General features: G+C 42.4%; 1 protein-coding gene across 2 annotated transcripts in view; it reads left to right on the plus strand.

Annotated features, from left to right (window-relative positions):
- Positions 1–676: 676 nt before the first annotated feature.
- Positions 677–24,763, plus strand: part of LOC139560667 (acid-sensing ion channel 1C) — a 198,238-nt gene continuing 174,151 nt past the window's right edge. For both annotated transcript variants that reach the window (XM_071377664.1, XM_071377666.1), the window contains exon 1: positions 677–1,231. In XM_071377664.1, the coding sequence (XP_071233765.1) occupies positions 677–1,231 (555 nt within the window). The remainder of the gene's footprint in view (positions 1,232–24,763) is intronic.

Genomic DNA, 24,763 nt, shown 5'->3' on the forward strand with positions numbered 1-24,763 from the left:
GAAAGAAAAGGAAGGTGGCAGTGAGGGATAGGGGGCCATTGCTCTCTCTCTCTCTCCCTCTCTTTATTCTTTCCCCCCATTCACAAATTCATTGCATCCCATTATCACCGCGATGTAGTGGCGTTCATGCCAATTGGAGGAGGAAGGGTCCCATTGACTGTTGAGGCTGAACCCCTCTTCAGCCCTACGCAGCCCTTTTCATTACCAATCCCCATCTCTCCCTTTCCTCTCCCTCTCCCTCACGCCCGTCTGCTGTTTTCTCCCGGTTGTTCTTTTCATTGTCCATTTCACACTGCTCAGAAGGCATTCCCTTTTGGGTAAAAGTGGGTGTTTCTGGAGCTCATTGTTTGGTTCTGCTACAAAGACCGCTGAGCGGGAGCGAGAGAGAGAGCGCTACAGAGAGAGAGAGAGAATAGAAGAGGAGCCTGAAAGAAAAGGGGGGACCTGGGACTACATGGAAGAACTGACACCCACTGGAAGAGACATTTTAAAAGCATCTGCCAACCATTTTAAGATAGTGGTTAGAATTTTCCGCTTGCCGCTTATTGTTGGAATAAAAGCCACAGGCTGCCGAGCCAAAGCACTGGCGACCGGTTGGTTTATGCTACATTCTGTTGCTAAGCAAGTCTCTCTAACCTGAAGTTCTTGTTGAGGATCACTCACCCAAACTGCAACCATGAAGGGGGACTCCGAGGAAAGCATCGAGAGCATCCGGCCTTCAAACCTGCAAGCCTTCGCCAACATGTCCACTCTACATGGCATGAGCCACATCTTTGCCTACGGGCACATGACGTTTCGCCGCTTCCTGTGGACGCTCTCCTTCCTGGGCTCGTTGGCCTTGCTTATGCTGGTGTGCATGGACCGCGTGTCCTACTACTTTGAGTATCCCCACGTCACCAAACTGGATGAGGTGGCGGCGCCCAACCTCACCTTCCCTGCTGTGACCTTCTGCAACCTCAATGAGTTCCGCTTCTCCCAGATCACCAGGAACGACCTGTATCACGTGGGGGAGCTCCTGGCCCTCCTGAACTCCAACTACCAGATAGCCAACACTCACCTGGCTGAGCCTGAGGTGCTGGCCGCCCTCAAGGATAAGGCCAACTTCCTCAACTTCAAGCCCAAGCAGTTCAACATGACAGACTTCTACAACCGCACGGGCCATGATATCAGTGACATGCTGCTGCAGTGCACGTTCCGGGGATCGGAGTGTTACCCATGGAACTTCAGTACCGTGAGTCTCTTCAAATCATGTCTGGTTATCTGGTTTGGGATTTGTTGTGCGTCATCTCTCTGGGTTTATGTTGTGTTCTTTTCCAGACTAAACAGAGTTTGGATTTCAATGGTTTTAGCTATGTAGTTTCTATATTAATTGAGGCTTGAGAGGAATACCTAATATCTTTCTTCAGGGAAATTTTAACTAATTTACTGTCCCCATAGAGGCAGAAGTGGACAAATTCGTTTTTGTATTGTCCTATTGTGCTCTCAAGATCCACATAAGGCTACTGTTGAGTGTAGAAATTGATTGTCACAGTAACTTTAGAATAACACCAAAGCTTTGCCGCTTGTGTTACAGACAAGGTACAGTAACTCACACTGGACCTGCCATGGTGTCGCTGTGCTGAAAGTTGTACATGTTTAAAGGTGATCCAAAGCCTAAAGGGGAATCCAGAATTGGACATGATGGTCACATCAATAACATCTTATAGATAATTTAACAATGGCTAGGTGTAATGATATTATTTGTACATGGTAGGCTACTGTATGAAAATCATTGGTTGTAGTTCAGGCAACTCTAGTGGCCTTGGTAAACGACAAGGTGAGTGGAAGATGGATGCCTTGCAGACAATATCTTTCATTCCTTTAAGCTGTGGTTTCTGTGAAGAGAAGGAATGATACATGACTTTTCCCATATACTTTAAAAGCAGTAAACACTGAAACCTCAGGCGGTGATACAGACATTTCTTAAAATACTCTGTTCATGAGGTGCAGAGTATCAATCTACACACATTACCCCATAATGACAAAATGAAAACAGTATTTTTTATCTTCCGGTGAAGTCCACAAAGCAAATATTGCATGTAAATAACAATTATATGATCTGCAGCATGGTCAAGCAAGTTGTTTTCAACAGTTTACGAAACAACTACTGATTTAGAACCACAGAGTTACCGCAAGTCAGCACTAAGGAGCATTGCCTCCGCTATTCCAGCACCATTTCAACTTTAACATCATTAAATCAACAGTGCTATATACAGTGTATTTGGAAAGCATTCAGAACCCTTCCCTTTCTCCACATATTGTTACAGCCATATTCTAAAATTGATTAAATTATTTTTTATTTACACACAATACCACATAATGACAAAGCGAAAAGAGATTTTTAGAAATACCTTATTTACATAAGTATTCAGACCTTTTGCTATGAGACTTGAAATTGTGCTCAGGTGCATCCTGTTTCCATTGATAATCATTGAGATATTTCTACAACTTGATTGGAGTCCACCTAATTCAATTGATTGAATATGATTTGGAAAGGCGCACACCTGTCAATATATGGTCCCACAGTTGAGTGTCATGTCAGAGCAAAACCAAGCCATGAGGTCGGAGGAATTGTCCACAAAGCTCAGAGAAAGGATTGTGTCGAGGAACAGATCTGGGGAAGGGTTAGCAGAAAATGTGTACAGCATTGAAGGTTCCCAAGAACTCAGTGGCCTCCATCACTCTTAAATGGAAGAAGTTTGGAACCACCAATACTCTTCCCAGAGCTGGCCCCCAGGCCAAACTGAGCAATCGGGGGAGAAGGGCCTTGGTCAGGGAAGTGACCAAGAACCCAATGGTCACTCTGACAGAGTGAGTTCCTTGAGTTCCTCTGTGGAGATGGGAGAACCTTCCAGAAGGACAACCATCTCTGCAGCACTCCACCAATCAGGCCTTTATGGTAGAGTGGCCAGACGGAAGCCACTACTCAGTAAAAGGCACATTAGAGCCCACTTGGAGTTTGCCAAAAGGCACCTAAAGACTCTCAGACCATGAGAAACAAGATCCTCTGGTCTGATGAAACTAAGATTGAAGTCTTTGGCCTGAATGCCAAGCGTCACATCTGGAGGAAACATGGCACCATCCCTACGGTGAAGCATGGTGGTGGCAGCATCATGCTATAGGGATGTTTTTCAGGGACTGGGAGACTAGTCGGTATTGAAGGAAAGATGAACGGAGCAAAGTACAGAGAGATTCTTGATAAAAAACCTGCTTCAGAGTGCTCAGGACCTCAGACTGGGGCGAAGGTTCATCTACCAACAGGACAACAACCCTAAGCACACAGCCAAGACAACACAGGAATGGTTTCGGGACAAGTCTCTGAATGTCCTTGAGTGGCCCAGCAAGAGCCCGAACTTGAACCCAATCTAACATTTCTGGAGAGAATTGAAAATAGCTGTGGAGCGACGCTCCCCATCCAACCTGACAGAGCTTGAGAGGATCTGCAGAGAAGAATGGAGAAACTCCCCAAATACAAGTGTACCAAGCTTGTAGCATCATACCCAAGAAGACTCAAGGCTGTATTCGCTGCCAAAGGTGCTTCAACAAAGTACTAAGTAAAGTGTCTGAATACTTATGTAAATGTTTTAATATATTTGCAAAAAATTTAAAAAATGTGTTTTTGCTTTGTCATTATGGGGTATTGTGTGTAGATTGATGAGGGGGGAAAAAAATGATTTAATCAATGTTATAATAAGGCTGTAAGGTAGCAAAATGTGGAAAAATTCAAGGGGTCTGAATACTTTCCGAATGCACTGTATATATGCAAAGTAGCAGACACTTTTATCCAAAGCAACTTAGAGTCATGTGTGCATACATTTTACGTGTGGGGGTTCCCGGCAATCAAACCCACTATCCTGGTGTTGCAAGTGCCATGCTCTACCAACTGAACTACAGAGGAGCTCATAACAATGTAGATATTGGATTACATACTGCATGTGCCCTTGGCAGCAACTCCCAATAGCATTGCCATTGTGTGTGTTGTAGTTGTGTAACCTAACCAATAGTAAGTTCTGATTATTATGTAGTTTTTGACAACTGACTAAATGATTTATGGAATATTTGTTTGAGAAATTCTGATGTAAAAACATTTACACTGTGACCAAGATGAGCATTATTTTACTTTAAAATGTTTTGTCATTGATGACAGCTACTCTGGTACATGTGATACATATAGCGGGGTTCAAAAGTATTGACACCCTTGATAAAGATTACTGTACAAAACAAATAAATGAAATACTGAGCTATATTGTATGCTCCAAAAAAATTGGTAAATTGTATCATTTTATACTAATACAGCTGCTCAGAGAAAGATATTTTGTTTAACAAGTAATACTTTTTTGCTCTCAAATATGTATGGTTCAAAATTATTGATACCCCTCCTGAAAACCTTTTCAATACTTCACCTTGCGTTGTTAATGGCACTGAGCCTTTTTCTAAAATGTTTTATTAGTTGGAGAACACATTGGGAGGGATATTAGACCATTCCTCCATACATCACCCTTCCAGATCCTTGATATCCTTCAGTCTGCGCTTCAAACTGTCTGAATCGCCATGTCCCCAGTCAGCCCAACCACTCACTGGACCCATATGTTCACTTGGCTACACATGCCTCTCTCTAATATCAATATGCCTCGTCCATTACTGTCCTGGTTAGTGATTACTGTCTTATTTCACTGTAGAGCCTCTAGCCCTGCTCAATATGCCTTAACCAACCATGTTGTTCCACCTCCTACATATGCGATGACATCACCTGGTTTAAACGTCTCTAGAGATTATATCTCTCTCATCATTACTCAATGCCTAGGTTTACCTCCAATGTACTCACATCCTACCTTACCTTTGTCTGTACACTATGCCTTGAATCTATGCTATCGAGCCCAGAAAACTGCTCCTTTTACTCTCTGTTCCGAACGTGCTAGACGGCCGGTTCGTATAGCATTTAGCCGTACCCTTATCCTACTTCTCCTCTGTTCCTCTGGTGATGTAAAGGTTAATCCAGGTCCTGCAGTGCCTAGCCCCACACCCACTCCCCAGGTGCTCTCATTTGTTGACTTCTGTAATCGTAAAAGCCTTGGTTTCATGCATGTTAACATTAGAAGCCTACTCCCTAAGTTTGTTTTACTCACTGCTTTAGCACACTCTGCCAACCCGGATGTCTTAGCTGTGTCTGAATCCTGGCTTAGGAAAACCACCAAAAACCCTGAAATCTCCATCGCTAACTACAACATTTTCCGCCAAGATAGAACTGCCAAAGGGGGCGGTGTTGCAATCTACTGCAAAGATAGCCTGTGGAGTTCTGTATTACTATCCAAGTCTGTACCCAAACAATTCAAGGTTTTACTTCAAAAAATTCACCTTTCCAGAAACAAGTCTCTCACTGTTGCCGCTTGCTATAGACCTCCCTCTGCCCCCAGCTGTGCCCTCGATACCATATGTGAATTGATTGCCCCCCATCTATCTTCTGAGCTCGTGCTACTAGGTGACCTAAACTGGGACATGCTTAACACCCCGGCCATCCTACAATCTAAACTTCATGCCCTCAATCTCACACAAATTATCAATGAACCTACCAGGTACAACTCCAAATCCGTAAACACGGGCACCCTCATAGATGTCATCCTAACTATCTCGCCCTCCAAATACACCTCTGCTGTTTTCAATCAAGATCTACTGGGTCTACTGTATATACAGCTACTGGGTCAACTGTATATACAGCTACTGGGTCAACTGTATATACAGCTACTGGGTCTACTGTGTATACAGCTACTGGGTATACTGTGTATACAGCTACTGGGTCTACTGTATATACAGTTACTGGGTCTACTGTGTATACAGCTACTGTGTATACAGCTACTGGGTCAACTGTATATACAGCTACTGGGTCTACTGTGTATACAGCTACTGGGTCAACTGTATATACAGCTACTGGGTCTACTGTATATACAGCTACTGGGTCTACAGCTCTATTATATCATCTGGACAAATAGAGGGTTTCTGTTTCAACTCATCATTCAGTTCTCCCTCAGATGAACAGGGGAGGGGTAGCACTAACACAACATAAATCAATAAGGAACCATATTATTGCATTTCTGTAGCGCTATGATTATCCTAAATCCAGGTAATAATATGCAGTCTTCATCGAGAAATGATATAAAATCATTTTAGGCCCCAAATTGTAAGCTAAGCTTTTTCAATTGAATTTCCTTTTCCATCACCCATCTCATCGCTGTCTCCATTTCCGGACCATCTGATGGTACTAAAAGTATCATCTGGTGAGATCTCAGCTTTATTTGACTTAAATGGGTGCTTATATTTGGCCTATTATAATAAATTAGATTTAGGACACCTCAAGTCATGAGCTTACTGACTTGGGGTGAGAGTTCTTTTCATTCACACCGGATCAAAATAAACTCCGAAAGAAGAACTTAGTCCATCATTTTTAAAAAGGAACAAAGTAGTACCCGTGTTATTGGTAGGCGGTATGGGCAAATGGAATGTGACGGAATATCAATACAAGCAAGATTGAAATACAATGCGTCAGAGTAACAGTGGAGAGAGATTTTTAACTCGCAGACATTCTGCTATATCTCATTGTATTTTTTGGCGTATTTTGTAAAGTTGGTCCTATGTGTGTGTGTGTGTGTGTGTGTGTGTGTATATATACAGTGGGGAGAACAAGTATTTGATACACTGCCGATTTTGCCGATTTTCCTACTTACAAAGCATGTAGAGGTCTGTAATTTTTATCATAGGTACACTTCAACTGTGAGAGACGGAATCTAAAACAAAAATCCAGAAAATCACATTGTATGATTTTTAAGTAATTCATTTGCATTTTATTGCATGACATAAGTATTTGATCACCTACCAACCAGTAAGAATTCCGGCTCTCACAGATCTGTTAGTTTTTCTTTAAGAAGCCCTGCTGTTCTCCACTCATTACCTGTATTAACTGCACCTGTTTGAACTCGTTACCTGTATAAAAGACACCTGTCCACACACTCAATCAAACAGACTCCAACCTCTCCACAATGGCCAAGACCAGAGAGCTGTGTAAGGACATCAGGGATAAAATTGTAGACCTGCACAAGGCTGGGATGGGCTACAGGACAATAGGCAAGCAGCTTGGTGAGAAGGCAACAACTGTTGGCGCAATTATTAGAAAATAGAAGAAAATAGAAGAAGTTCAAGATGATGGTCAATCACCCTCGGTCTGGGGCTCCATGCAAGATCTCACCTCGTGGGGCATCAATGATCATGAGGAAGGTGAGGGATCAGCCCAGAACTACACGGCAGGACCTGGTCAATGACCTGAAGAGAGCTGGGACCACAGTCTCAAAGAAAACCATTAGTAACACACTACGCCGTCATGGATTAAAATCCTGCAGCGCACACAAGGTCCCCCTGCTCAAGCAGGCGCATGTCCAGGCCCGTCTGAAGTTTGCCAATGACCATCTGGATGATCCAGAGGAGGAATGGGAGAAGGTCATGTGGTCTGATGATTCAAAAATAGAGCTTTTTGGTCTAAACTCCACTCGCCGTGTTTGGAGGAAGAAGAAGGATGAGTACAACCCCAAGAACACCATCCCAACCGTGAAGCATGGAGGTGGAAACATCATTCTTTGGGGATGCTTTTCTGCAAAGGGGACAGGACGACTGCACCGTATTAAGGGGAGGATGGATGGGGCCATGTATCGCGAGATCTTGGCCAACAACCTCCTTCCCTCAGTAAGAGCATTGAAGATGGGTCGTGGCTGGGTCTTCCAGCATGACAACGACCCGAAACACACAGCCAGGGCAACTAAGGAGTGGCTCCGTAAGAAGTATCTCAAGGTCCTGGAGTGGCCTAGCCAGTCTCCAGACCTGAACCCAATAGAAAATCTTTGGAGGGAGCTGAAAGTCCGTATTGCCCAGCGACAGCCCCGAAACCTGAAGGATCTGGAGAAGGTCTGTATGGAGGAGTGGGCCAAAATCCCTGCTGCAGTGTGTGCAAACCTGGTCAAGAACTACAGGAAACGTATGATCTCTGTAATTGCAAACAAAGGATTCTGTACCAAATATTAAGTTCTGCTTTTCTGATGTATCAAATACTTATGTCATGCAATAAAATGCTAATTAATTACTTAAAAATCATACAATGTGATTTTCGGGATTTTTGTTTTAGATTCCGTCTCTCACAGTTGAAGTGTACCTATGATAAAAATTACAGACCTCTACATGCTTTGTAAGTAGGAAAATCTGCAAAATCGGCAGTGTATCAAATACTTGTTCTCCCCACTGTATATATATATATATATATATATATATATATATATATATATATATATATATATATATATATATATATTATAGAGATCAGTCCTTTCGGGAGCCCAGTTAAATTATTTCTAAATCCCATCATTGGATGGTTCGGTAGTTGGGTTTCCAAAGGAACTTCATAGGTCAGCTATGTTGTAAATAAAGAAAAAAGGAGTGGTAATGTGCATCTTTCAATTCTTGGAATGTTCTCAAACCATTACTGTCCATGATATCGGCAAGGGCACGGATTCCACATTTGGACCATTGCGGGGATGCAAAAGGTTACTGCACCTGTACATAGCCCCTCTATAATTTAGCCCAAACAACTACCTCTTCCCCTACTGTATTTATTTATTTATTTTGCTCCTTTACACCCCATTATTTATATTTCTACTTTGCACATTCTTCCACTGCAAATCTACCATTCCAGTGTTTTACTTGCTATATTGGTTTACTTACTGTCACGTCCTGACCATAGAGAGCCCTTATTTTCTATGGTAGAGTAGGTCAGGGCATGACTGGGGGTTATTCTAGTTTATTATTTCTATGTGGGGTTCTAGTTTTGTTTTTCTATGTTGGTGATTGGTATGATTCCCAATTAGAGACAGCTGGTAATCGTTGTCTCTAATTGGGGATCATATTTAAGTAGCATTTTTTCCACCTGTGTTTTATGGGATATTGTTTTGAGTTAGTGCACGTTGCACCTCTGTAGTCACGGTTAGTTTATTGTTTAATTGTTTTTGTCTTTGCTAAGTTTCACTTTATCATTAAATTATGTGGAACTCAACATCCGCTGCGCCTCGGTCCGATATTTATTCCAGCGAACGTGACACTTACACTTTATATTGGGCCCAAACAGTGTTTCTGGCAGTACTGTAACAGCAAGTTGAAGTGGCTTGCTTTCTCCTTATTCCTTTTCAAATCCTCAATATGACCCTGCAAAAAGTACTGTAGGCTACATTCCGAAAAGGGCTCATTCGTTCTCTCACTTTATGTACCATTCCCCTCGCCCTCTCAGGTAGAATTAGAACATTTTCTAAGGTAGTCGCAACCTTAAATTTGATCCGGTGAAATGGTTTTATTGTCATTAATTTTATTAAAATGTTTCAGTGATTCAACTGCACTTTTCCCCAGGCAAGGCCCTCCTTATTGGATTGCTTTGTAGTGTTCTTTTGACAAAAATGCCATCAAATGCACCTGCAAGAGCTTTAGCGATTAGGACTGGCTTAGGACTGGCTTACATTAATACTGGTACCAATCCAATACATTTCAAGTAGTGCTGCAAAATGTAGCAGAGAAAGATTTTAGTCAAATAGTCTTGAAGCTATTTGATTGTAGAGCAACAAACACATGCTTTGAAGGTTTATTAGAACATTATTTCGCTCATAGCATGTATTCTCCTATCGTGAGTGCTTGACAGCAATGGATGGGAATATGAATTCTCTCTTTGTTTGAGAGTAACCTGGTCTATAACCTTGTCCGTTATTTGTTGAATCCCTCTAAGCCATTTTTATGCTAATGGTCAAAAGTAAATTTGGGATTTGACTCAGTAAGTATACCAATTATACAGTGTGTAGTTTTCATGAGATTTGCAAGAATGAGTAGACACTTTATATTTACAGTAATTTACCACCAAACTATCTAGCAAATCATAAGAGAAGGCAGCAAGTGGTATGCTTATCCTAATGTTTGCAAAGTTGGGTTCCTTTTCTCACACTGAAATATTTAATATCAATTGTAAAACTCATCCCTTTCACAGATTATGGCAAGAGATGTGCAAACTCATCCATGTAATGTTTGACCATTGACAAGTGAGTTCAAGTGCCGTTCATGTGAACCAACTGCTTGTGGTCATTCAGAAGGAATTTTGTGTCTTGAAAGTGTTAACATTGTGCTCTCTGTGGACCTTGAAAGGGTAACTTGGCACATGGCTTGGCACATCACTGTGGGCTTATATGATGAAGCTGGGACTATGATTTGGTATTCTGGTGACATTTAACTGAAGTCCTTCATTGGTTGTGAAGTAGTCACAACTGTCATTTCAATTGCTTGTTCCTTTTTTGTATGAAATGGAAACATCTTTATTTCCATGTTTGTTGCCAAGCAACACTCTATGCCTTTGAAAAGCAAATAATGGGTAATTGCTATTGTAATGCTTGATTGAAAACACTTGCCAGGGGAAAAAAACGGGTTAGGGTAGTTCCCACTTAAGCACATCTTTGTGAATGCACATTTCATTGGGGCTGGTGGTTGAATGCACCTGTGCAATTACACATTCATTCTCAGTCACCATATCTGATCATGAATGATTGTGTTGAAGCACAAAACACCAGTCAAACAAACAATATCAAACACACACCAGAAATCAGGTATTGCTGTGTTTTTATGGAGTGAGAGAAGCAGCACACTGTACTACATCATGCACCCCCGTGAAGAAAAGCATTTGTCTGGATGTCAGAAGAAGTACGTACTGTACTGATGCAGCAGTGAGCTGAGTGCTACATTACATCCATCCCCACCCAACAAACCTTAGCCATTAACCCTCTATGGGGGTAACAGCTCTGTTGATAACCTGCTGTATTGCAAACACACTGATTATGCTCAGAACTGTGCATAACACATGGGAGTCAGTCATGATGAATTATGACACGATTTACTTAATTTCAAATCAAATTGTATTAGTCACATGCGCGGAATACAACAGTGAAATGCTTACTTACGAGCCCCTAACCAACAATGCAGTTAAAAAAATACAGATAATAAAACTAACAAGTAATTTAAGAGCAGCAGTAAAATAACAATGGCGAGACTATATACAGGGGGGTACCGAGTCAATATGCGGGGGCACCGGTTAGTTGAGGTAATATGTACATGTAGGTAGAGTTATTAAAGTGACTATGCATAGATGATAACAACAGAGAGTACAGTGGGGCAAAAAAGTATTTAGTCAGCCACCAATTGTGCAAGTTCTCCCACTTAAAAATATGAGAGAGGCCTGTAATTTTCATCATAGGTACACTTCAACTATGACAGACAAAATGAGAAAAATAAATCCAGAAAATCACATTGTAGGATTTTTTATGAATTTATTTGCAAATTATGGTGGAAAATAAGTATTTGGTCACCTACAAACAAGCAAGATTTCTGGCTCTCACAGGCCTATAACTTCTTCTTTAAGAGGCTCCTCTGTCCTCCACTTGTTACCTGTATTAATGGCACCTGTTTGAACTTGTTATCAGTATAAAAGACACCTGTCCACAACCTCAAACAGTCACACTCCAAACTCCACTATGGCCAAGACCAAAGAGCTGTCAAAGGACACCAGAAACAAAATTGTAGACCTGCACCAGGCTGGGAAGACTGAATCTGCAATAGGTAAGCAGCTTGGTTTGAAGAAATCAACTGTGGGAGCAATTATTAGGAAATGGAAGACATACAAGACCACTGATAATCTCCCTCGATCTGGGGCTCCACGCAAGATCTCACCCCGTGGGGTCAAAATGATCACAGGAACGGTGAGCAAAAATCCCAGAACCACACAGGGGGACCTAGTGAATGACCTGCAGAGAGCTGGGACCAAAGTAACAAAGCCTACCATCAGTAACACACTACGCCGCCAGGGACTCAAATCCTGCAGTGCCATACGTGTCACCCTGCTTAAGCCAGTACATGTCCAGGCCCGTCTGAAGTTTGCTAGAGAGCATTTGGATGATCCAGAAGAAGATTGGGAGAATGTCATATGGTCAGATGAAACCAAAATAGAACTTTTTGGTAAAAACTCAACTCGTCGTGTTTGGAGGACAAAGAATGCTGAGTTGCATCCAAAGAACACCATACCTACTGTGAAGCATGGGGGTGGAAACATCATGCTTTGGGGCTGTTTTTCTGCAAAGGGACCAATACGACTGATCCTTGTAAAGGAAAGAATGAATGGGCCATGTATCGTGAGATTTTGAGTGAAAACCTCCTTCCATCAGCAAGGGCATTGAAGATGAAACGTGGCTGGGTCTTTCAGCATGACAATGATCCCAAACACACCGCCCGGGCAACGAAGGAGTGGCTTCGTAAGAAGCATTTCAAGGTCCTGGAGTGGCCTAGCCAGTCTCCAGATCTCAACCCCATAGAAAATCTTTGGAGGGAGTTGAAAGTCCGTGTTGCCCAGCAACAGCCCCAAAACATCACTGCTCTAGAGGAGATCTGCATGGAGGAATGGGCCAAAATACCAGCAACAGTGTGTGAAATAAATTCATAAAAAATCCTAAAATGTGATTTTCTGGATTTTCTTTTCTAATTTTGTCTGTCATAGTTGAAGTGTACCTATGATGAAAATTACAGGCCTCTCTCATCTTTTTAAGTGGGAGAACTTGCACAATTAGTGGCTGACTAAATACTTTTTTGCCCCACTGTAGCTGCGGTGTAAAAGAGAGGGGAATGCAAATAGTCTGGGTAGCCATTTGATTAGGTGTTCAGGAGTCTTCTGACTTGTGTGTAGAAGCTGTTAAGAACCCTTTTGGACCTAGACTTGTTGCTCTGGTACCGCTTGCCGTACAATTTTTAGGGCCTTCCTCTGACACCGCCTGGTATAGAGGTCCTGGATGGCAGGAAGCTTGGCCCTAGTGATGTACTGGGCCATCCGTACTACCCTCTTTAGTGCCTTGCGGTCGGAGGCTGAGCAGCTGCCATACCAGGCGGTGATGCAACCATTCAGGATGCTCTAGATGGTGCAGCTGTATAACCTTTTGAGGATCTGAGGACCCATGCCAAGTCATTTCAGTCTTCTGAGGGGAAAAGGTTTTGTCGTGCCCTCTTCACGACTGTATTGGTGTGCTTGGACCATGTTAGTTTGTTGGTGATGTGGACACCAAGGAACTTGAAGCTCTCAACCCGCTCCACTGCAGCCCCGTCGATGAGAATGGGGGCGTGCTCGGTCCTCTTTTTCCTGTAGTCCATGATCATCTCCTTTGTCTTGATCATGTTGAGGGAGAGGTTGTTGTTCTGGCACCACCCGGCCAGGTCTCTGACCTCCTCCCTACAGGCTGTCTCGTCATTGTCGGTGATCAGGCCTACCACTGTTGTGTCATCGGCAAATTTTATGATGGTGTTGGAGTCGTGCCTGGCTGTGCAGTCATGAGTGAACAGGGAGTACAGGAGGGGACTGAGCACGCAACCCTGAGGGGCCCCTGTGTTGAGGATCAGCGTGGCAGATGTGTTGTTACCTACCCTTAACACCTGAGGGCGGCTCATCAGGAAGTCCAGGATCCAGTTGCAGAGGGAGGTGTTTAGTCCCAGGGTCCTTAGCTTATTGATGAGCTTTGAGGTCACTATGGTGTTGAACGCTGAACTGTAGTCAATGAATAGCATTCTCACATAGGTGTTCCTTTTTGTCCAGGTGGGAAAGGGCAGTAGAGATTGCAAAAAGGGCAATAGAGACGCCCCAGCATCATCTGTGGATCTGTTGGGGCGGTATGCACATTGGAGTGGGTCTAGGGTTTCTGGGATAATGTTGTTGATGTGAACTATGACCAGCCTTTTGAAGCACTCCATGGCTACAGATGTGAGTGCTACGGGTCGGTAGTCATTCAGGCAGGTACCTTAGTGTTCTTGGTCTGCTTAAAACATGTTGGTATTACAGACTCGGACAGGGAGAGGTTGAAAATGTCAGTGAAGACACTTGCCAGTTGGTCGGTGCATGCTCGCAGTACACGTCCTGGTAATCCGTCTGGCCCTGCGGCCTTGTGAATTTTGACCTGTTTAAAAGGTCTTGTTCATATCGGCTGCGGAGAGCGTGATCACACAGTCTTCCAGAACAGCTGGTGCTCTCATGCATGTTTAAGTGTTATTTGTCTCGAAGCGAGCATAGAAGTAGTTTAGCTCGTATGGTAGGCTCGTGTCACTGGGCAGCTCTCGCCTGTGCTTCCCTTTGTAGTCTGTAATGGTTTGCAAGCCCTGCCACATCCGACGAGCGTCAGAGCAGGTGTAGTACGATTCAATCTTAGCCCCGTATTGAAGATTTGCCTGTTTGATGGTTTGTCAGAGGACATAGCGGGATTTCTTATTAGCTTCCGGGTCCCACTCCTTGAAAGCGGCAGCTCTAGCCTTTAGCTCAGTGCGGATGTTGCCTGTAATCCATGGCTTCTGGTTGGGGTATGTACGTACGGTCACTGTGGGGACGAGGTCATCGATGTACTTATTGATGAGGCCAATGACAGATGTGGTGTACTCCTCAATGCCATCGGATGAATCCCGGAATATATTCAAGTCTGTGCTATCAAAACAGTCCTGTAGCTTAGCATCTGCTTCATTTGACCACTTTTTTATTGATCTAGTCACTGGTGCTTCCTGCTTTAATTTTTACTTGTAAGCAGGAATCAGGAGGATAGAATTATGATCAGATTTTCCAAATGGAGGGTGAGGGAGAGCTTTGTATGCGTCTCTGTATGTGGAGTAAAGGGGGTCCAGAGTTTTTTTTTACTCTGGTTGCACATTTAACATGCTGATATTTACAAAAATACATAGTCTGCCGCTCCTTGTCTTACCAGACGCCGCTGTTCTGTCCTGCCGGTGCAGCATATAACCAGCCAGCTGTATGTTGATAGTGTCGTCGTTCAGCCACGTCTCTAAGAAGCATAAGATATTACAGTTTTGAATGTCCCGTTGGTAGTTTAATCTTCCGCGTAGGTCATCTACTTTATTGTCCAAAGATTGCACGTTTGCTAGAAGAATGGAAGGAAGTTCGGGTTTATTCGATCTCCTACGAATTCTCAGAAGGCAGCCTTTTTCTCCGCCTCCTCTTCACGCAAATCACGGGGATCTGGGCCTGTACCCGAGAAAGCAGTATATTGTTCGCGTCGGCCTCGTCACACTCGTTAAAGGAAAAAAAGGATTCTGCCAGTCCGTGGTGAGTAATCGCAGTCCTGATGTCCAGAAGTTATTTTCAGTCATAAGAGACGGTAGCGGCAACATTATGTACAAAATAAGTAAAGAAATAAGTTACAAACAACACAAATAAACGAACAAAAAACACAATCGGTTGGGGGCACGTAAAACGTCTGCCTTCTCCGGCGCCATCTTACATTCATTGCCCATTTACTTCAGTTGATGCGTTTGATTTCATTGTGATAGATGTGATTTCCCCCCCTATAAAAATCTGTATTCAGTGTCATAAGGCTTATAGACGAATATTTAGAGAAATACCACAGGAAACTTTCGATTATTCAAATGCCCTCTGAGGTCTTGAGAGAGAGATTTACAATGCAAAGGATTGTGGGAGGGATGAGCTTTGACCTTAAGTAAATGAGGACGGAATTCCATTAAAGTCTGGAGCGTGATGTGATTGCGCTTGGAAAGCATTCAAGTTTATCTTAAAGTAAAAACAAACCACAATTTTCATTTCCAAACTCTCTCCACCCATCATACAAACTTGCTGTATATTATATACGACACATTATATACTGACATCTAAGTAAGGTGACACTCTTACGGTCCTGTTTCCTCTATCTATATTCCCCATAGGGTTTGGCTAATAAAAGGAGGGAAATTGAAGCTGTGCTGCTCTGCAGTGCTAGTCTGGAGAGGAGCGCCTCGTCAGTTCACAGGTGAAGGCTGCTGTGCACAAATCGATTTGCTTTGGCTTTTGTGACCTTCCTCTTTTCACTATAATGTTATTTCTGAGTTTAATCCAAGTATGTCCTAGAGCTGTTGTTGAAGAGCTGTTGGTTAGTCCCTCATAATGTAGTCTCTATGCAGCAATGTATTCAAGGTATGAGTGCTTATAGTCCATCTTATGCCACAACATTCTCAATAACCAGAAGTGCCACTGACTCAGAAAGGGCATTAGTAGGTCTGTGGGTTACAGTACCTTAAGTCTCATGAAGGCCGTAGCGATGCTAATTTAGCCATCCACTACACTTTCAAATGACAAAATCCCATTGGCTATGGATGTGACATTTTTATGAAGATGTCTCTCAATAAAAATCAAAATGAGTTTCAATTTGGATCATATTCATCATGTCCACAATGCGGCGGTGTGGACATAATAGCATGGAGCCCATTGAGAAATGTAACAAATGAGAGCCTAATACGCACAGCGGAAGTACTTTTTAACCAGGTAGGCCAGTTGAGAACAAGATGCAGAGAATATTTCGTTTCTTACAAAAAATAAAACACCATTCAGGAGGACATAGACGCTCATCCAGAGGCGTCAATTCTAGTCGCTGGGGACTTTAATGCAGGGAAACTCAAATCAGTTTTATCTAATTTCTATCAGCATGTTATTTTTTTTATTTATTTCACCTTTATTTAACCAGGTAGGCTAGTTGAGAACAAGTTCTCATTTACAACTGCGACCTGGCCAAGATAAAGCAAAGCAGTGCGACACAAACAACACAGATTTACCCATGGGATAAACAGTCAATAACACAATAGAAAAATCTATATACAGTGTGTGCAAATGTAGTAAGACTAGGAAGGTAAGGCGAAATAATTACAATTTAGCAATTAAACACTGGAGTGATAGATGTGCAGAAGATGAATGTGCAAGTAGAGATACTGTGGTGCAAAGGAGCAAAAAATAAACAACAATATGGAGATGAGGTATTTGGATGGGCTCTTTACAGATGGGCTGTGTACAGGTGCAATGATCGGTAAGCTGCTCTGACAGCTGATACTTAAAGTTAGTGAGGGAGATAAGTCTCCAGCTTCAGAGATTTTTGCACTTCGTTCCAGTCATTGGCAGCAGAGAACTGGAAGGAAAGGCGGCCAAACGAGGAGTTGGCTTTGGGGATGACCAGTGAAATATACATGCTGGAGCGTGTGCTACGGGTGGGTGCTGCTATGGTGACCAGTGAGCTGAGATAAGGCGGGGCTTTACCTAGCAAAGACTTATAGATGACCTAGAGCCAGTGGGTTTGGCAACGAATATGAAGCGAGGGCCAGCCAACGAGAGCATACAGATCGCAGTGGTGGGTAGTTTATGGGGCTTTGGTAACAAAACGGATGGCACTATGATAGACTACATCCAATTTTCTGAGTAGAGTGTTTGGGGCTATTTTGTAAATGACATCGCCGAAGTCAAGGATCGGTAGGATAGTCAGTTTTACGAGGGTATGTTTGGCAGCATGAGTGCAGGATGCTTTGTTGCGAAATAGGAACCCGATTCTAGCTTTAATTTTGGATTGGAGATGCTTGATGTGAATCTGGAAGGAGAGTTTACAGTCTAACCAGACACCTAGGTATTTGTAGTTGTCCACATATTCTAAGTCAGAGCCGTCCAGAGTAGTGATGCTAGACGGGCAGGCGGGTGCAGGCAGCGATCGGTTGAAGAGCATGCATTTAGTTTTACTTGCATTTAAGAGCAGTTGGAGGCCAAGGAGGGAGTGTTGTATTGCATTGAAGCTCGTCTGGAGGTTTGTTAACACAGTGTCCGAAGAGGGGCCAGAAGTACAAAGAATGGTGTCGTCTGCGTAGAGGTGGATCAGAGATCCACCAGCAGCAAGAGCGACATCATTGATGTATACAGAGAAAAGAGTCGGCCCGAGAATTGAACCCTGTGGCACCCCCATAGAGACTGTCAGAGGTCCGGACAACAGGCCCTCTGATTTGACACACTGAACTCTATTTATTGACTACAGTTCAGCGTTCAACACCATAGTACCCTCAAAGCTCATCACTAAGCTAAGGAACCTGGGACTAAACACCTCCCTCTGCAACTGGATCCTGGACTTCCTGACGGGTCGCCCCCCAGGTGGTGAGGGTAGGTAGCAACACATCTGCCACACTGATCCTCAACACTGGAGCTCCCCAGGGGTGTGTGCTCAGTCCCCTCCTGTACTCTCTGTTCACCCACATCTGCATGGCCAGGCACGAGTCCAACACCATCATTAAGTTTGCAGACGACACAACAGTGGTAGGCCTGATCACCGACAACGACGAGACAGCCTATAGGGATGAGGTCAGAGACCTGGCCGGGTGGTGCCAGAATAACAACCTATCCCCCACCGAGCACGTCCCCATTCTCATCGACGGGGCTGTAGTGGAGCAGGTTGAGAGCTTCAAATTCCTTGGTGTCCACATCAACAACAAACTAGAATGGTCCAAACAAACCAAGACAGTCGTGAAGAGGGCACTACAAAGCCTATTCCCCCTCAGGAAACTGAGATCCTCAAAAGGTTCGACAGCTGCAACATCGAGAGCATCCTGACCCGTTGCATCACTGCCTGGTACGGCAATTGCTCGGCCTTTGACCGCAAGGCACTTCAGAGGGTAGTGCGTACGGCCCAATACATCACTGGGGCTAAGCTGCCTGCCATCCAGGACCTCTACACCAGGCGGTGTGAGAGGAAGGCCCTAAAAATTGTCAAGGACCCCAGCCACCCCAGTCATAGACTGTTCTCTCTACTATCGCATGGCAAGCGGTACCCTTTTAGGTATAAAATATAAATATACAAAAAGGCTTCTCAACAGTTTTTACCCCCAAGCCATAAGACTTCTGAACAGGTAACCAATGGTTACACGGACTATTTACATTGTGTGCCCCCCCGCCAACCCCTCCTTTTACGCTGCTGCTACTCTCTGTTCATCATATATGCATAGTCACTTTAACCATACCTACATGTACATACTACCTCAATAAGCCTGACTACCGGTGTCTGTATATAGCCTTGCTACTCTTATTTTCAAATGTATTTTTACTGTTGTTTTATTCCTTTACTTACCTACACACACACACACACACACACACACACACATACCTTTTTTCGCACTATTGGTTAGAGCCTGTAAGTAAGCATTTCACTGTAAGGTCTACACCTGTTGTATTCGGCGCACGTGACAAATAAATGTAGATTTGATTAGATTAGTTGGTGATCCAGGCGAGGCAGTCATTTGAGAAACCAAGGCTGTTGAGTCTGCCGGTAAGAATGCGATGATTGACAGAGTCGAAAGCCTTGGCCAGGTCGATGAAGACGGCTGAACAGTATTGTCTTTTATCGATGGCGGTTATGATATAATTTAGGACCTTGAGCGTGGCTGAGGTAATCCTGAATACATTTTCTCTTCTAGATCAATGGAAGAGCTACACAGTGTTTAGGATTTTTCTAGAATTTTACTGCAAGGTTTACCAAAAGTTTACTCAGTTGAAGAAGTGGCCTATTCCATAATACTTACAGTATGCTAACCCATTCAATGACAATTGTCCTTCTGTGGCTTATAGAGTATGGTGAAATGATCACGTTTTCTTAGTTGTATGTACAGGGTGCACATGCTTTAAATTGTGCAGTATTTAGCTATCACAATAAGAGTCTGGTAGCAGCAGGTGTGTGTGTGTGTGTGAATGAGTGTGAATGAGAGTATACAGGTGCTTTCAGAAAGTAGTCACACCCCTTGACTTTTCCCACATTTTGTTGTGTTACAGCCTGATTTTAAAATAATTTAATTTAGATTTTGTGTCACTGGCCTACACACAATATCCCATAATGTCAAAACTGGAATTATGTTTATACACATACTTACAAATTCATAAAAAAATGAAAAGCTGAAATGTCTTGAGTCAATAAGTATTAAACCCCTTTATTATGGAAAGCCTAAATATGTTTGCTTAACAAGTCACAAGTTGCATGGACTCTGTGTGCAATAATAGTGTAACTCCCTTTGTACCGCACATATACGATTATCTGTAAGGTCCCTTGGTCGAGCAATGAATTTCAAACACAGATTAAATCGCAAAGACCAGGCAGGTTTTCCAATGCCTTGCAAAGAAGGGCACCTATTGGTAGATGGGTAAAAAATAAAAAAGCAGACGTTGAATATCCCTTTGAGCATGGTGAAGTTATTATTTACACTTTGGATGGTGTATAAAGTCACTACAAAGATACAGGAGTCCTTCCTAACTCAGTTGCTGGTGAGGAAGGAAACCGCTTAGGGATTTCACCATGAGGCCAACGGTGACTCTAAAACAGTTACAGAGTTTAATGGCTGGGATAGGAGATAACTGAGGATGGATCAACAGCATTGTATTTACACCACAATACTAATCTAAATGACAGAGTGAAAAGGAAGAGGCAAGAAACAAGGTTTTGAAGTGCTTGACCTATATATATAGGAGATATACGGATATATGAAAGCTCAGGATATATATATCACACACACATAAAACATACCTTTTTTGGGTAGGCATAAAACAACCTACATACTTCCATACATTTTTAAAACCAGTACAGGTTACTTTAAGACGAGTCCCGTGACGGAGAACAACTCATTTTTGTGAGAGTCTTTCCATAGATGGGTCATAATAGTTTTCTAGGTCAAACCGTTCTGACGTTTTCTTGAGAAGACCAATTTTCGGGATGTCTCATGGTCTGACAAACACCACTCTAGCTCTGCCACCTGTCACCGCAGATGTGAAAGTACGACATCGCCGGATGTGGTGGATTGAGACTCATCCAAAACAGATATCTCTAGCTTAAATTGACGTATTTTGTTGGGAATTGTTTTATTATGTTACTTGGATTGACACACCGGTGCGTCAATCGACTTTAGGGGGATAATATACACTGGAGTTGCTTACCAAGACGACATTGAATGTTCCTGAGTGGCCTAGCTATGGCTTGAAAATCTATGGCAAGACTTGAAAATGGTTGTCTAGCAATGATCAACAACCAACTTGAGCTTGAAGAATTTAAAAAAGAATGTGCAAATATTGTACAATCCAGATGTGCAAAGCTCTTAGACACTTACCCAGAAAGAATCGTAGCTGTAAATGCTGCCAAAGGAGATTCTAACATGTATTGACTCAGGGGTGTGAATACTTATGTAAATTAGATATTTCTGTATATCATTCTCATTATTGGGTATTGTGTGTATCTGTGTGGGTGTGTGTGTGAGTGCATGTGTGTTAAGGTGCGGAGAGCCAGTACAGGTGGTCAGTCCAGTTCAAGTGTTCAGCAGTCTGAAAAAAAATCTGTCTGTTATCGATGTGATTGGCTAGCCACGTTAAAGAGTCTATGCCCAGCAGAGCATGTTAATTGTTTCTCACTCTTTGATGGACATGCCAGCTATAGTGAGCAAGAAGTTGATTATCATAATCTAATAGCGGAGGTAATAGTAGAGCCTTAGTCTTGACAGGTCCCTCTAGGGTACAGCCTGCCCTTGCATTTTGTCACACATACAGTACCAGTCAAAAGTTTGGACACACCTACTCATTCAAGCTGTCATCAAGGCAAAGGGTGGCTACTTTGAAGAATTTAAAATCTAAATTATATTTTGATTTGTTTAACACTTTTTTGGTTACTACATGATTCCATATGTGTTATTTCATAGTTTTGATGTCTTCATTATTATTCTACAATGTCGAACATAGTAAAAATACAGGAAAACCCTTGAATGAGTAGGTGTGTCCAAACTTTTGACTGGTTCTGTAGATCTGTCTGCGAATTAAACCGAATCAGTATTCATCTGTGTGTTTTTCTGAAACTTCCTGAAACTTCTTTAAGACCTGGAATAGCCTTTCATCTTGAGTGTTCTCTGTGACAGCAGGTGTTGAGGGGGTGAGACATACAGTAGCTGTGAAACGTAGATAGCTGTTATTACTAGGATTCAATGTGGCTGATTGACATGATGCTATGTCTCCTGGATTTAGCTGGCACCCACTGAGCATGTGAAGCTAGGAGATCCTAACAACACTCTGATATGGAACCCCATTCCCTATACAGAAGTATAGGTACTTCACTTAATAAGGTGCCATTTCAGAGGAACCCATGATATCATATAGGACTTTTTTTATTTGTATCAAAAAAAGACACTCCAGTGAGTAATTGATACATGGAATATGCATGAATCCTGTTTTTGTGAAACAAGCAACAAGTCCTTGTTATGGTGTAGTCGGTCGGTGGAAAAGCAAGGATTGTCGTAGTATACCCCTCCATTTGCACGAGTGCCTTTTTCCTATTAAACTACAGCAACAAAACAAGGGGAGCTCAAATGAATGTCGCTCTGAAAATCGATTCTGCGTCCTTCCTACGCGTTCTAAATTATTATTAATCCCCTTTAAATTTGGCCCAGACAGAAAAACGAATAACTCATTGGTGCAGGAAGCTCTCAAGATGAGCAACTAAGGCTAGTCCTCATAAAACCTTACCTCAATGCACCATCACACACGGAGAAACTAAACTACCAAAAGTAATTTCACCTGCCACTGACTTGATGCAGTCTGTTTTGCGTAGTCAAAAGCAGTGCTGCGGTTCCCCGAGTCATTTCAATTCATTGCCTGCAGTTAGGTTTATCTTTATCACTGGCCATAACTACGGATTACCGAGGTTGAGGCCAAATAACCATAAAACAGGTTCTACCGCATGTCCTATTCATGAAAGAAGCCAATCTAGTCCGAGGCCCATTTTCATGCAATGAGAAACTGAATGATGTTGTTATAAGACTGTTTCTTACAGTCACTATAAGTGGGCCTTCTAGTCTGCTACTAGGAATTAATGTGATTCAATATTTGGCTTTCAGCAGTATGTACTTAGGTCCCCGCTATGTGGTTCAGAAAGACCCCAGTATTTTCAATAAAGGTAATGGGTTCTTATTTTAAGAAGCCAGCTGTCATTCTGTGATGTGATCCAGACAGTTCTGTTCGCCTACTTCATTTGCTGACTGTTTATGCAGACTAATATAATGTTGTAAGCAGCTTTATTTGCATTTCATGAATATTTAAGACCCTTTGTCTACTGAGAGATACAGTAGAAGACAAAGGATCAAAAGAACCTGCTACAGATTTTCCGATTATAGACCCATTTAACGTTTGAACAACAATGCCAAAGTGTTTTTAAACATATGTTAGCTGTGTAATCTGAAGACTCGGAGGAACAGAGGAAATGTTTGCTTCCACCAACATCTCAACAAAGCATTCTGATGTAGCGTCGATGCAAGGTCTTAAAGGTCCAGCGCAGTCAAAAACATGATTTCCTGTACTTTATATACTGTATATTTCCACAGTATTAGGTTGGAATAATATTGTGAAAATTAAGAGAATGCCATTTTAGTGTAAGAGCAGTTTGAAAAGACCACCTAAAATGTCAGCCTGTTACAGCCTGCCTGGTGACATCTGCCTGGTGACTTCACCAGGTGATAAATGAGTTAATAGACCTATAAGAAAGAGTTCCAAACATCTCAAATAACAGTTCATTTTCAGTGTTCCTCTCCCCTCTCACACCACTCCCAGACAGTCCTATCAAAATTCTTGCTTGAGTAATGTATATTTGCCAAGAAGCTATTGTTGTTTATTTTGGACCATATTAATTGAAACCAATGACAGTAAGGTACTTAATTGTTACCCATAAATGATTTGATATTGAGATAAAAACGGCTGGATTAGACCTTTAATTTCTGGGTGGGGTGTAAACAAAAATAAATGTTATCATTTGACGATAATGCCACCTTTTTCCCTCAGAACTGGATGCAAGTTCCAAAGTTATTTTTAATTGGTCTGTCATGCCGTTTCATCTTCTAGACGAGTGATTCTTCACGAAACCAGAACAAATAAAGACCATGATCTTTTAGATTTTCACAGATTTTATTCCTTGGAATGGTCCTTTGGAGCTTTTTTGGGGGGTGATTGTTGACATACAGTATATTTGACAATTGAATATAAAAGCATAGTTGAGAAATAATGTATTCGAAGTTGCCATATGACATTTTGGCCTTACCCAGGCCTCCTTTTAAGACTCCATAATGTTTAATCTGTAAGTGCAACAAAGCAAAAATTGGTGTCATATAAGGTTTTAGCCTACCACTTGCCAGTAATGGTGTAATGGTGTGTGGATAATATCACTGAGTAAACCAAAAAAAAGAGCCATATTATTGTGATATTTGCGTTGTTTGCTCTATAACCCATTAGTTCATACGCCACCGTGATATACAATAAGGCCGTGAAAACAAAAAGACAAGTGTATAAATTCAACTACACATACGTTTGTTTCAACACAAAACTAGAGAGCAACATCTGTCCTGTGAAGTCCACAAAGCAAATATTGCATGTAAAAAAACAGTTATTTGACCTGCAGCATAGTCAAGCAAGTTGTTTTCAACAGTTTACAAAACAACTACTGATTTAGAACCACAGAGTTACCGCAAGTCAGCACTAAGACAACAGGAGCCCTGCCTCCGCTACTCCAGCATCATTTCAACTTAAACGTTTAAACATCATGAAATCAACAGTGTTATTGTCACGTTCGTCGTAGTGAGGAGACCAAGGCGCAGCGTGATGTGAATACATTCTTCTTTAATAAAACGAAGACCACTTGAACTAACAAACCGTGACGCTATAATAACAGCGTGCTGACATGCAACTACACATAGACAACTACCCACAAAACCTAACTGGCAAATGGCAACCTAAATAGGATCCCCAATCAGAGACAACAATAAACAGCTGCCT

Source organism: Salvelinus alpinus, chromosome 30, assembly GCF_045679555.1.
Source record: "Salvelinus alpinus chromosome 30, SLU_Salpinus.1, whole genome shotgun sequence".
In the NCBI taxonomy this organism is placed as follows: domain Eukaryota; kingdom Metazoa; phylum Chordata; class Actinopteri; order Salmoniformes; family Salmonidae; genus Salvelinus; species Salvelinus alpinus.